The sequence below is a fragment of the Melopsittacus undulatus genome, chromosome 4, assembly GCF_012275295.1.
Source record: "Melopsittacus undulatus isolate bMelUnd1 chromosome 4, bMelUnd1.mat.Z, whole genome shotgun sequence".
NCBI lineage: Eukaryota > Metazoa > Chordata > Aves > Psittaciformes > Psittaculidae > Melopsittacus > Melopsittacus undulatus.
The window spans coordinates 66,734,280-66,747,504 of NC_047530.1; the positions used below are offsets into that span (position 1 = coordinate 66,734,280).

Below are 13,225 nucleotides of genomic sequence, written 5' to 3' on the forward strand. Positions count from 1 at the left end.
CGCAGGTTCCAGTAACGGGAGTTCATTCATCAAAGTCCTTTCCTTCCTACTCAGTTGTCTGCATTTTCTCACCACAGCTAGACCTTGCTAGAGCTGACCTTACAGCAACACACCTCCATAAACATTTTAGATTAAGAGACCAATATTCAACATCTTTAATTACAGTACCAATATCAGGTATTACCAGGATATTTATTTCACCATGCAATTTCTACCTTTTTTACTTTGTGGCTGCTATGTTTTTCTCTTCTCACCCCCAAGTCTTACAGATCCCTTTCTTCTCAAAGCTGCCTTGTAACCTCTCAACCTTTTGCTACTTCTGTTTCCTTGATCTCCTGAAGAAATCAGAAGATTTTGGCAGTGATAATTTTATGCTGCCTCTCCATTTTTGCTCCTTACTATTTCAAAACTACTGGTCAAGAGAATAATCAGCAGTAAACGATCAGGGATGTAAGTCCCAGTGATTAGGAATCATTGCTGATTCTCTTTTTATAACATTTCAGATGATTTTTTTTCTGAAATTTGTTCTTTTTTTTTCAACAAATGGAATATATCTAAGGATAGGCTACATCCTTATATACTATTAACCAGTTTGTAAAATTTTATTTAAAAAATTAGAATTATGAGAATTGGACTTTCAGAATTGCTCAAGTATTTATCTTTCAAGCCACAGATCATTTCCTTCCTATAATAAAGCAACAAAACCCATTGTAATAGTAGTATCTGAAAGATTAAAGTGAGATTCTGAAGATCCAAGCTCGCCACAGCAGAATAAAACAAGCCTGCTCACAGAGATGTCAGTGTCCTCCAATAGAAGCAGGAATGCAAGCTCTGGACTTGCAAACTGCATAAATACAGGTACGAGCAAACTGATTTGGTTACTGCTACAGGCCTACGTATCATAATACAAGCTTCCCTGTAAGACAGTTTATTATCATTTAAGCAAGACATTTTTGCAGCTGTCTATGTTAGTGTACCTAGGCAGCACCTGCTACCAGAGAGGTCCATTCAGGTGTATCTGTAGTGCTCCACCATTCCCAGGATAAACATTTGTTTGGTGTGAAAACCTGAAGGCGGCTGTTGTTCTGAAGCTTCACATGTCACAGCAAGAGACATTTGGCCAAATGCCTCTTGGTCTAGATAAAAGTCATCCTCATGCAAAACAGCTAAGTAGAAAGGTGTCTAACTGACTTCATGGGGTTAGGAGGAGAGTCATAATCACATCAAACTACCTGGAAATGCTCATTTATGGTATGAATAGACTGAGTTTCTTGCATCATCTGTTTAATCTTCTAAGGATTTAAATGCAGTGCGTTCTGCTTTCTCAGTTAAATCAGCTAGAAATCTGGTCACGTTTTAACCTGAGGGTAAATTACCCAAAAATATTTCATTTTCTTCCTAGCTTTCTCTTTTTGTAGGTATAGTTTTTCTTATTTAATTCTGAATTGAGATATATAGCAGTTTTCATTTCTATAATTAGCAGATGACTAATATTTGAACATTAAATCCTCAAAAATGTGGTATATCTTAATAATCCTTTTTGATCAACACTGTGCAAGAGTGTATTTTTTTCATAGGGAGGTGGAGCAATTGCATGATTGATTTTTTAGCTGCCTTTGAAAAAACTCAGTTTCATTAGTTACATTCAGCAAATTTAAGAGGTTACGAGAATCTGTGTCAGCAGATGAAATCCAAACTGTTTTAGTATGTCCTAGTTTATATAGGCTTTTTTGTTTTCACTGATTTTAAAATTAGTCTAAAAGGGCAAACTGCAAATACTACAGAACACAACTTGTCTTGTTCAGAACCATGCCTCTCTCACTGTACAGGAATATAGGATTTCAAGCTTTGAGCAGAGGCTGATGAATGAAATTGAATTTCGCCTTGAACGTACCCCTGTGGATGAATCAGATGATGAAGTCCAACACGAGGAAATCCCTACAGGCAAATACATAGCACCAATATTTGATAAGAGACTTAAGCACTTTCGGGTAATGGAAGGATCTCCAATTACATTCACTTGCAAAATAGTTGGAATACCTGTTCCCAAGGTAGGTCACAGAATCACAGAATCCCAAGGGTTGGAAGGGACCTCGAAAGATCATCTAGTCCAACCCCCCTGCAAGAGCAGGGTAACCTAGAGTACATCACACAGGAACTTGTCCAGGCGGGCCTTGAATATCTCCAGTGTAGGAGATTCCACAACCCCCGTGGGCAACCTGTTCCAGTGCTCTGTCACTCTTACTGTTAGCGGTAAAGGAGTAAAAATGCTATTTTTTATACATCCCTCTGGAAAGCCTCATTCCTAAGAATATGGCTCTCTGGAAAGAGCTCTAAAACAAATAATATATTATTTATTTTAGAAACTAATTACTTTCTAAAATAAAAATATACTCTTCTGAGCATGTATCAGGCCTTGATGTAATGTACGGACTGTCTCACAAGTTCCTGACTACAGGTAGCAAGTGTTAAGTCGCTGGGGGTTGTCTGATCACTACAGGTATACTGGTTCAAGGATGGCAAGCAGATTTCAAAGAAAAACACGCATTTCAAAATGAACAGAGAAGAAGACGGAACATGTTCTTTACATATTGAAGCTTCCACTAATGATGATGATGGCAACTATACAATTATGGCTGCAAACCCACAAGTAAGGTGTTTGAATTTCCACTATAAAAATTCTTGTTTCATCTTTTTATAATATATGTTAAAAGGAACAGAGATTGAGCCACCTAGTCTGACACTGAATTGTGACTATCAAAAATCAAATTGCTTCAGAGGTTAAGAGAGGAAACCATGTAATGAAGAATGATGAAACTACTGCCCTATTCTTACACATCCCAGTCACAATCATTAAATACATTTTTTCACATCAGTAACTCCTGTCCTATCTTCTGACCCCACCATTCCTGCTGCTGAGAGTTACCTTTAGAGATGTGGTGAGAAGACAGACATATATCATGCAGAAAGAATAGAGCAAGAGGAAACAAAGAATTACGCCAAATTTGGAAGTGTTACTAAACACTATTCTATTCCTGGGATGCAAAAATGTGGATCTGCAAATAGTCTCATATCCTAATACCATTCTCCTTCACCCTATGTGTTAACTTAGTTGTTTATTTACCAGTACACTTAAGTAAATCAGGCAACTTGTTCCAGTTTGAATTTTTCCTTTTTTGTTGAATTATATTTCAGCCCAACTACTTTCCAGTTTCTGTGTGACTGCACGAACATGTATGCTAGTCCCTGTGGAGAAACAGTGGCAGGAATGGACAAGGAGGGACAGACACTGCTCAGGCTGGCTTACATAGCACCACTGCTAAATATGTTGCTATAGCCTTGAAAAGGCTGAGAAACACGCTGCTCTAGACACGCAAAGAAACCCCTGCCTCACTTGCACTCCACCACATGATAATAGCATTTGCTTTGAAAAAGTAGTATTTATACTATAATTCAGCTACTTTATAAAATAAATCCTATTGCATTGAAAATGATTGATAAATATTTATACGTTACACAAAATGAGCTATTAACCAACTATTAATTCTGTTTCCATTGTAATCTGTAGGGGAGAATCAGTTGTTCAGGCCACCTGATGGTTCAGAGTATACCTGTTCGGGGCCGAATATCAACAGCTCAGCCTCACAGGTAAAAAAAGACAAATGCTTCAGATCCTCTTTATGCTTCTCACTGAAGGTGTTCAAAATAACTAACTACTGCACTCCACTGCACTCTTACTTCAGTTCTCAATGATAAAATGGAAGCAACAGTGACCCAAAAGGTCACTTGCAGAATGTAGTATTTTCAAAGGTCATCTTCAAATACAGGGAAGTTTAAGTGTAAAGTATTGTTCTATTTACCTGTTGCAGTAAAGGCAACAGATGGATTAGCAAGATGAAATTCAGCCAAAAGAAGGCAAAAAGAAGTGAAGGATAGCCTGGGAATCCAATGATACTACATGATTTAGTTAATCTGGTAATCTTTCTAAATGGAAAATATGCAAGTATTAGATTTCAATCAGTCCATTTCTTTCTACCCTTTTATTTACCTCTATCTGTTCATCCTTTCTGACAATTTCTTCCTTTTTTAAGCATTAGAAAAAAACTTTGCCTTCCAAACACATACATGCAATTTTTGTGTTGCAGAACACGATCTCGGGCACCAGAAGGAGACAAAGAGGCAGTTCAAGAACGCTTTTTCAGGCCATATTTTCTACAAGCTCCAGGTGACATGGTAGCACATGAAGGTCGACTTTGTAGGTTGGATTGTAAGGTATATCCTCTGCTCATTTCTACTTTCTCTGTCTGTGTACATAGATTTCTAGGTGTTTTCACATTTTTTAATGCATGAGTGAACACCTCCTGTTAAAGTTTTAATGCTACATTTAAAAAAATTATTTCTTATTGCCACTGTATCTGAGCTGATTCATGGCATTTCTTTTCAACACATGCTATATGGAATGAAGAACATAGAAAACACAACCCCAGAAACAGAAGTCTTACCTACCAGATTGTTCAAATTACGAGACAGGTACACTGTGTCCTTTACCAGTCTGAACTCTGCTCCATTATCAGATTCTTGAACATAACACAGAATAGCATAAAACCATGAGAAAGAGAGGATTCAGCATGTTGCATTCTGTTCAAACAAATGTTTCCATTGTATTGGACTGAATTACTGAAGGTTAATACTCCCTGAAAAGAGGGAACAGAGGCCAGTTAATTTTATGCTTCCCTGGCATACACAGATGCAGAAACATCTCCATTTACAGATTCAAATCCTGACACAAGAGAGTTGTCAGAGGCTAGAGTACATGCAGGAAATATCCTGTTGTTGAAAGCTTTAAGAAAATCATCTGCTCCAATGTATTTTAGTAGTACTTCTATGTCCCAGTAGTGCAGCAAAGGTGGTAGTGCTGACACTGACTGACCTCTTCCACACTCCAGAATGCCTCTTACCCTGAAGAGGGTAGAAGCTCTGAAGCACAAGTTAATGACTTGAAGATGAACAGGATTCATTACTACTAATTTATAATTAAAAGCTTACTAGGGAGCATGCCAAAGAATTTTGTTATTCTTAGCTCTGCGAGGATTGCAGAATGAATGAAGCCTTTAAAGCATGTCTGGTATTGCACAAACCTAGAAGACAGCAGTGTTCGTTCAGGCAAGTTCCACTTCCCTCTTTCTCTGGTTTGTAGAATATTGTTTGGTAAGCAGTATTTTAGACATGAGTAAGTACTTCTATCTATTGGAAAGATCTTTAAGACTATAATACAGCCTAATAAACATTCTAAGAGATATTTAATCTACAATGGTTTAAAGCATGTAAGCTTAGCAGCTACAAAGAACTATATCATTCTTCATCAAATTTATGAAACAAAGTAATTTGTGTAAAACACTTCATCTCTATTAAACTCTGAAGTGTTTTAGGTCCAGGGGTTTTGTATTCAGCATTACAAAAAAATCCAGAAAACTAGCAGATTACCAGGAGTGTTTTGTGACTCTGGTATATAACCAAGTATCTTCCTTTCCAACTAAGAAAAAGGTAGGCATTTCACATATTTTTTGCTTGTTTATTTTCTGGATTTCTTCCTTTTGGAACTAATCAGCAGAAAACAAAAGCTGAGAAATAAAAAAAACCCCAACCAAACAAAACCCTGTTCTAGACTTTGACATCATTCAGAAAAAAAAAAGGCTTACCTATTGTTTTACTAAAATCTGTCTGTCATTTTAACATTTGTCTTTGTTTGTTTCATTGTCCATTAGGTTAGTGGATTACCAACTCCAGATCTGACGTGGCTTCTGAACGGCAAACCTGTGCTACCAGATGGCACTCATAAGATGCTGGTCAGAGAGACTGGAGTCCACTCTCTTCTTATTGATCCTCTCTCACAAAATGATGCTGGAACTTATACTTGCCTTGCCACTAATAAAACAGGACAAAATTCATTTAGTCTGGAGCTTACTGTTGTAGGTAAGAATAACTGAAAAACTAGTCACAATGATGAAGTTATTTGTACGTATTTCTTCAAATGTACCTTGCTTAGTTTCCCTACAGAGAAGTATAAATAAATAGTTAATCCACTGAGATTAGGAGTTCAAAAGCTATAAAACTCATCGATAGAAAGAAACAGACCTGGTGCTCAGTCAATAGATGCACTCCTGTTATTAACAGATGGTTGTAATTCTGTCTCATCATCACTTTAGCTCTTCCCTTGGCAAGACAACAAAATTCTCCCCAGAAAGTGCACAGGGCTCGAATTCATAATACATGTTGAGGTCTGCTAGATTTCAGTCCCGATTTTATTAGTTTAAAAATGTTTTTAAATAGAAAAATACAAATCTGAATACTATTCTTTAGCAAAGCCTTACAAGATGTGAGATATTGAAATTCATATATCTGACATTAGTTTCCTGCAATGGTAGTACATTTAGATCCATTAGATATGCATACATTCTTTATGAACATCAGTTCTGTTTATTATTTTCTTTATGTTACCTTACAGAGGCTATGTCACGGTATTTCATTTTCCTTCCAATATCCCATTAAAAATTCACAACCTATTTTGATATCATGAGAATAATTTTTGGTCATGTTCTTCCAACTGAAACAAACAATAAAATATCTGTTTTTCAATAATTCTTTTTACTTTTCCAGCAAAGGAAGTGAAAAAAGCCCCCATGTTTTTGGAGAAGCTTCAGAACTGTGGTATTCCTGAAGGGTACCCTGTCAGATTAGAGTGCAGAGTTGTGGGAATGCCACCCCCCATATTTTACTGGAAGAAGGATAATGAGACCATCCCATCAAACAGAGAGAGGATGAGGTACTGCACCATCATACCCATGCTTGGAGTTTCTTGTGTCTGGACTAATTGTTTCCTTGAAGACCTGTGTTATAAGTACAGGTGGTGGTGTTCTTAAAGCAACTTCTTTCACCCACAAAAAGTTTTAAAAGCTGGCATCACTGTGAGGTGAACAATAGCTACTTCCTTGATTGAGAACAAAGGCATGGAGCATAATTTGCCATGGATCTGGAGAGTGGTGATAGACTTTTCAGGCCACTGGCCTGATACAGCATATGCAGCTTCTTATTAAAGATACTATGATAGAGTATTTTAAGGCATTTTAGCAACTTATTCTTTCTCTCAATTATTTTTTCATCAGTTTAGTTCTATGAATGAATTCAAACTCAAAGCAGTTAGAACATCGTTGTGAATGCCCCAGAGAATGGAAAAATAGAGAGTTTAGCATATCAGATACAGAGGCTGATAACAAAGTTTAGTCACAAACACAGGCAAAGACTTAGATCCCTGCTGACAAAATACAACAATGTTTGGGATCAGATCTTGCATTCAAATGCATCACTATTTTTTAGGTTTTGCAAAAGAAAAGCTGATCAAATAATGTTTCTGTCTGTAATTAATGAGAAATAAATTGCTTTCATTTCTTTTTTAAAGATTTCTACTTCAACATAACTCTTATTTTTAATATTTTATTTCACTTGGCTTCAGCTAATGATTGGATTTTGAGTCACTGAATCTCTGAGATCAGCTTCAAGTAGTACTCTATTTTTACATGCATATCTTGCAGGCTTTCTGTAAAGAAATCCAGCTCCACAGTAGCACTTGTTATGAATGCACACCTATCACAAGGTGTGTTTCAAGCTTACTTGAAAATCTTTCAGTGGTCTCCCTGTCCCCATGCAGAGACTACTGCCCCTCTCCAAAAAGTTCACCTGACTCTGATCTTCTACAGCCTGTAGCCTGTTCCTCTGCCTCTAAGCATATTACTCAAGGATATATTTCAAATACTGGTACTTTCACAGGAATTACGATTATACACATTGGAAACACTGTAGTTAATGTAAAATGAATAACTGTCCTAAAAAGCCTAATTTCCAGTTCTTTCACAAAAAGAAATTAAATATATCTTATATTTATTAGAATATATATATTAGAAAAGGAGGTTTTGCTTCAGCTTAGCAGAGAAATATCTAAGGGAAATCTCCCACACCTCACAAAGCCAGGAGCTAACATCAGGTTTGTAACAACTCTGCTATTTTGGCCAGTTATGACCAGGCTGCCTGCCCCCAAAGGCTTCGAGTGCTTTTGCACAGGTTCATGTGAATGATAGACGGCATTGTCCTTGTTTGTCCCTAACTTGGCTCACTATTATTTTCCTGCCTAAAGCTGAGAGCCCTTTTTTGTATCATGGTGTGGACCTCCATAAGCTTCTATACTAGTACACCCCCAGCATAAGGCAAATTATGTAGTGTAGAGAGCAAATGGTGAATGTTCCCTTTTTCATTAGGGCTACTGGAAGCAGAAAATGCCCTCTTAGCCTGAAATTCTTGGTTTGCTTTTTCATTCTAGTTCATAAGAAAAGAAAACCTCAAATCTCAGAACTTCCTGCCATTTTAAGTATTTTAATGTACTCATCTCCCAGCTCTTCCCTAATAATGAGGGAACCACTTGGGTTAATAATAAGAACCATCCACAGCCTATAGAGCAGAGGAGCCTCAGTTCTCTGATATACCACCAAATAATTTTTCCCAGAAATTGCAGCCAGGAAGTCTGAGATCACTTAAGAGCAAAAGAAGAGGAGGGAATAATGAAGCAGGTTTCTTTTAGAGTGTTGGCCAAACAAATCTAGGATTCTGCCACTCAGTCATTTTCTCATGGAAAAGGGTGTCATAAGAAAGTTTATGAGTGGCTCCGGTTATTGTTGTGAAGAATATCACAACTTTCTAGAAATGTGCTTGGTATTTTGTTATATTATTCTTCTAGTTTCTGAACTAGGAAAAAATACAAGATGACTTCACAGCAGCCTTGCATGGGTTTAGTTCATTCAGTTCAATAAGAAATTCCAATATTAAAACACACAGAGTAATTTAGCTCACACTGTCACAAGACGGCTTTGCACAACTGGGAGGAGGAAGAATAAATTTCAACTACTCTTGTCATTAGCTGAGGCCATACTGAAAACAAATCTACTGACTAAAAATGTCTCGGAATGCTACCTGAGAATAGAAGCTGTCACCTATCTATATATACGTTTAATGTATGTATTGTAAAATCTCAAAGTTGCTATGTTCTTGAGAAATACTAATTCCAAAACAACTACTTTCCCAGCATGCATCAAGATACAACAGGCTATGTCTGCCTCCTCATTCAACCTGCCAAGAAAACAGATGCTGGCTGGTATACCTTGTCTGCAAAAAATGAAGCTGGTATTGTCTCTTGTACTGCTAGACTTGACATATACGGTAGGTATTGGCTAGTAAATCAAGCAAATCAGAATTTATTTTCTTTGACTGGTTCCACTTCTCATCTAGTTCTTAGTCTGTAAATTGCTGGTTTTGACACGGATTTGAAATTAGTGTCACACAATGATCACAGATTAATATGGTTATCAGGATGCATAACGGTACAGCTAAATGGCCAAATTAGCTCTCCTGCATCAGTTTGAAGGCAGGTAAAAAGAAAAGTAAAAGTAAAAAAACCCAAACAAACCAAAACCAACACCAACAGAAGAAGCATTTTACACAATATTTTCTACTCCCATTTTCCACCTTCCAAATTCCCTAGACACTTAAAAATATAATAAATGTGTTCAAGTTGCACCTTAGCTCTGTTCCCTTTGGCACATGCCTGTGCTACAGCTCTGACCTGAGGTGGAACAATAAATTGCACATAAGACAGTAGACACCTTCTTCTATGGGGCATGCATGATGCAAACTATGCCTAATTAATGGAGGCTAGTTCGCATCTAATGTTTGTTTAGGACTCAGAAGGCCACAGCCCAGTTCAAGAACTACAGCACATTACTTGATTACTCTGTATCTATGCAAAATATAATAGTTCAGACAATTTATATAGACCAATAGAATACTTTGATCGCTTAAACAACATAATAAAACATAAAACCTATTCCCCAGACTTTTGGATTATAACTATAACCTCAAAGCAGAAAAAAAAATCAAAACCAAACAAAACATCTTTTCAACCTTAGATTTCTTATTTAAAAAAAAAAACAATCATACCTCAATTATCAGAGATAATCACAACTCAACAGAGCATCTCTGTCAGTTTTCTGCCACCTTGTGGTGATACAGACAATAGTAATGTAATGTTCAAGAGAGGGCTAGTCAGAGTCTGATCCAGAAAAGGTCACATAAAATGAAAAATAATTCCTTAGATACCTAAATATTGCAAGATATAAACTCAATTTTTATACGAAGAATTCAAGGTAGAAACAGGAAAAAGATGGCAAGTATGAAATGCTTCCTGTTTCCAACCATATTTTCTAATGGCTCTACAAGCCTTATACACCAAAAGTAGTTACAGAAATAATTTTTCTTTGTGCTATTTTAGAATGGATGGGGTTGGGGGATCTAAAGAGTGGTCTGATATTTGCAATTCCATGTGCAAAGAGAAAGTACAGTAAATAATGAGTGTATTGTTTACACAGAAACAAACTGGGGGCTGCAAGAAAAAAGGAGGCTCTTTTTCAAGTATTTCCAGACAGACAGGGTTAAAATTCAGCAAGGAAAGACATTTCCTATCAATGCTTCAGAAGCAGACTGTGGGTCCCAAGAACACCAATTATTCTTGGAGTTTTTAGCCTGAACTACCCCTTCATTTCAATTGCTCACAGATACGTTTGACCCATTTGTGTGCAGACATGGAGGTTTTGAATGGATAAACAGGAGCACTGATAATATCAATCTCCCCTTCTGAAGTGTTTTAAGAATTATAACTATTACATATTATATAGTAGCTAGATATTCATACAAAATTATAACAGTCTTTGTTCATATGGGAACATGCTGAATGTAATTTTTAAATTGCTGAATGTGTTTGAATTACATTTCTCTCAATATCTTTAAAAATATCTGGGAAACTTGTTACTAGTCATAAGTAGTGGAAGGAAATAAAAATTGTGATCACTTCTTTAAATAAAATCCCTATATTACTACTTTGAAATTAAATACCACCAAAAAAAAACCCCACAAAAAAAAAACACCAAAAAAAATCAAGAAGTCCCCTGAAGGACAGAGTAGCACAAAACCAAAAATCAAAGCCATGTTCATCTCTCTTCATGCTATAGTATGGTTTTAGTTATGATTGCAGGAGCTTTGGAGAAGGTTCCAAAGATGAAATGATTGAATTTTGGACTTAGTAAAATCCATGTAATGATTATCACTGAACTGAAACGGATGAAATTCCATCTGTGGACTTCAAGAAAACTACTCAACATATAAACTACATGAATGATAATATTTGAAGAAACAAAGCTTAAAACAGGGAGTCACAATGCTGTGCTCTGTCCAAGGATGTTGAAATCAGCTTTTAGTTGTGTGCACTGATTTCTGTTGTTTCATTGCTAACTTAATGAGAGGTTTACACAGCCTATTCTGTTTCTGTTGCTTCAGCTCAGTGGCATCGTCAAATTCCACAACCAATAAAGCTTCGACCTGGTGGCAGCCGGTATGCAAGCCTTACAGGTCAAGGACTTGACATTTTTTCTTCCTTCCCAACTACTGAAAGCCCTATGCTGTTTTCATCACCAACCCAAAAGGTGGTGGAGAGTGAAGAACTCTGAAAAACAATTGTTCCAGTTACACCTGCAGAGATACTAGAATGGGGATGGGGGGTGGGGAGGGGTGGGAAGGGAAGGGGTAACAAACCTAAACAGAAAAAAAAAACCCAAACCAAAAAAGATGTACAAGTCATGATGCTCAACGTTTACAAGCAACTTATTTGTAATTAAGCGTACTGCTGCAGCAAATGTTGCAAGTAACAGATCATACAAGACTTTTACATATTATTTTACTGCAGGATAATTGTGGTATGGAGTGTCGTGCAATAAATTCAGTACTGTGTAGTTTGCTAAGAATTACATAGTAAACAGTTTTCAGCACCTAAAAGCCAATACCACTTTTACTGCTTGAATTAAAGCTACTATACTGTAGCAAGCCATGTTAAAGACTGATGATTAGCTGGAGTATTGCCAGTGAAAACATTGACAATTACAACAACAATAATCCTGAATGAGTGTAAACAACAAGACTTTGAATGTAATGCTAAAAAACATGCCAGATAATCACAAAGCACAAGTTACAGGGAAAAGATGTAACTCATTTTTATATATTATTATACCAATAATCTTTGAATTTTTGAACTCAAGACTAGATAAATATGGTGTTTAATGTAGGTGCAGCTGTATACTCTATATATTTATATTTGTGTGTGTGTGTGTGTATTCCATGAACTGTACTCACGGTGTAAGGATTCATAAATTAAGGGACCGGGCACATGCATAGGATGCTAACATAGGAAACCAAAATTCCTGTTGTCTGAAGCATGTTCTCAGGAGCCCATAGCTGAAACTGTTTTCCAGATGTGCTTCATATTTTTTCTTTGAAATGTTAATGATTTTCTGACTTCAAACACAGATGATACCAAGTTTGTAGCTTTGTGGATTTTAAATACCATTTAATATCATTTTAAAAATACCTTTTTTCCTGATTTTTAACATGACTAAAAAAATAATGTATCTGCCACCTAGCTCATTTTTTAACTAACCAAAAGTGAATTATGACCTGGTGGAATTTAAATCTTCACCATCATTAAGAAAATTATCACAAATGTGGTGCCTTCTATAAAGAGAAAATTCTGTTAATATACAAAAGTTATGAAGTTAAGCAACAGTTATGTGCAAAGGGCTAAAAACCCTATTATAACTGATTGTAGTAATAAATAAGGCAATTTATTGAAAGTGCAACAGAAGGTGTTAAGTGACAACACTTAATGATTGATAGAAACATATTTAGCTTATACACACTTGCATTAATACCTCCCAGGACTTAGAATCTGTGACTAAGATTATTTCCTGCACCTTTAAATTACTGCTATCCCTCTTCTTGGACATTGTTTTCAAGCAGTTCTTAGTTACTTCTTTCACCATGGCTAGAGAACGCAATGAAGTCCTGATCAAAGTCACAGAGAGTACAAGAAAAATTAACAGGTAGTTTCATTTTAGACCTTATCTGGATTTTTTCAAATTAAAAATGTAACTTTAAAAAATTATATATGCAAAGAAAATAATGAGTTCTTTTTAGAGCAAAAGGATACCGGATATAGGCAGAGACTGAGAAAGAGATAGTCCTTCACTGGGTTTTCTACAAATACAGCTTATGTGGGTTCCAACTGTTGGTTCCCTAA

The 13,225-nt window shown here is 36.4% G+C and overlaps 1 protein-coding gene across 1 annotated transcript in view; it reads left to right on the forward strand.

Moving 5' to 3' along the window:
* The window catches only part of MYPN (myopalladin), a 46,987-nt gene extending 35,345 nt beyond the window's left edge, over positions 1-11,642 (forward strand). The window contains exons 12-19 of the mRNA XM_005153676.2: positions 1,830-2,051; positions 2,501-2,650; positions 3,569-3,648; positions 4,146-4,272; positions 5,766-5,973; positions 6,658-6,823; positions 9,131-9,264; positions 11,434-11,642. Of these exons, the coding sequence (XP_005153733.2) occupies positions 1,830-2,051; positions 2,501-2,650; positions 3,569-3,648; positions 4,146-4,272; positions 5,766-5,973; positions 6,658-6,823; positions 9,131-9,264; positions 11,434-11,603 (1,257 nt within the window). The 3' untranslated portion in view covers positions 11,604-11,642. The remainder of the gene's footprint in view (positions 1-1,829; positions 2,052-2,500; positions 2,651-3,568; positions 3,649-4,145; positions 4,273-5,765; positions 5,974-6,657; positions 6,824-9,130; positions 9,265-11,433) is intronic.
* Positions 11,643-13,225: the final 1,583 nt, after the last annotated feature.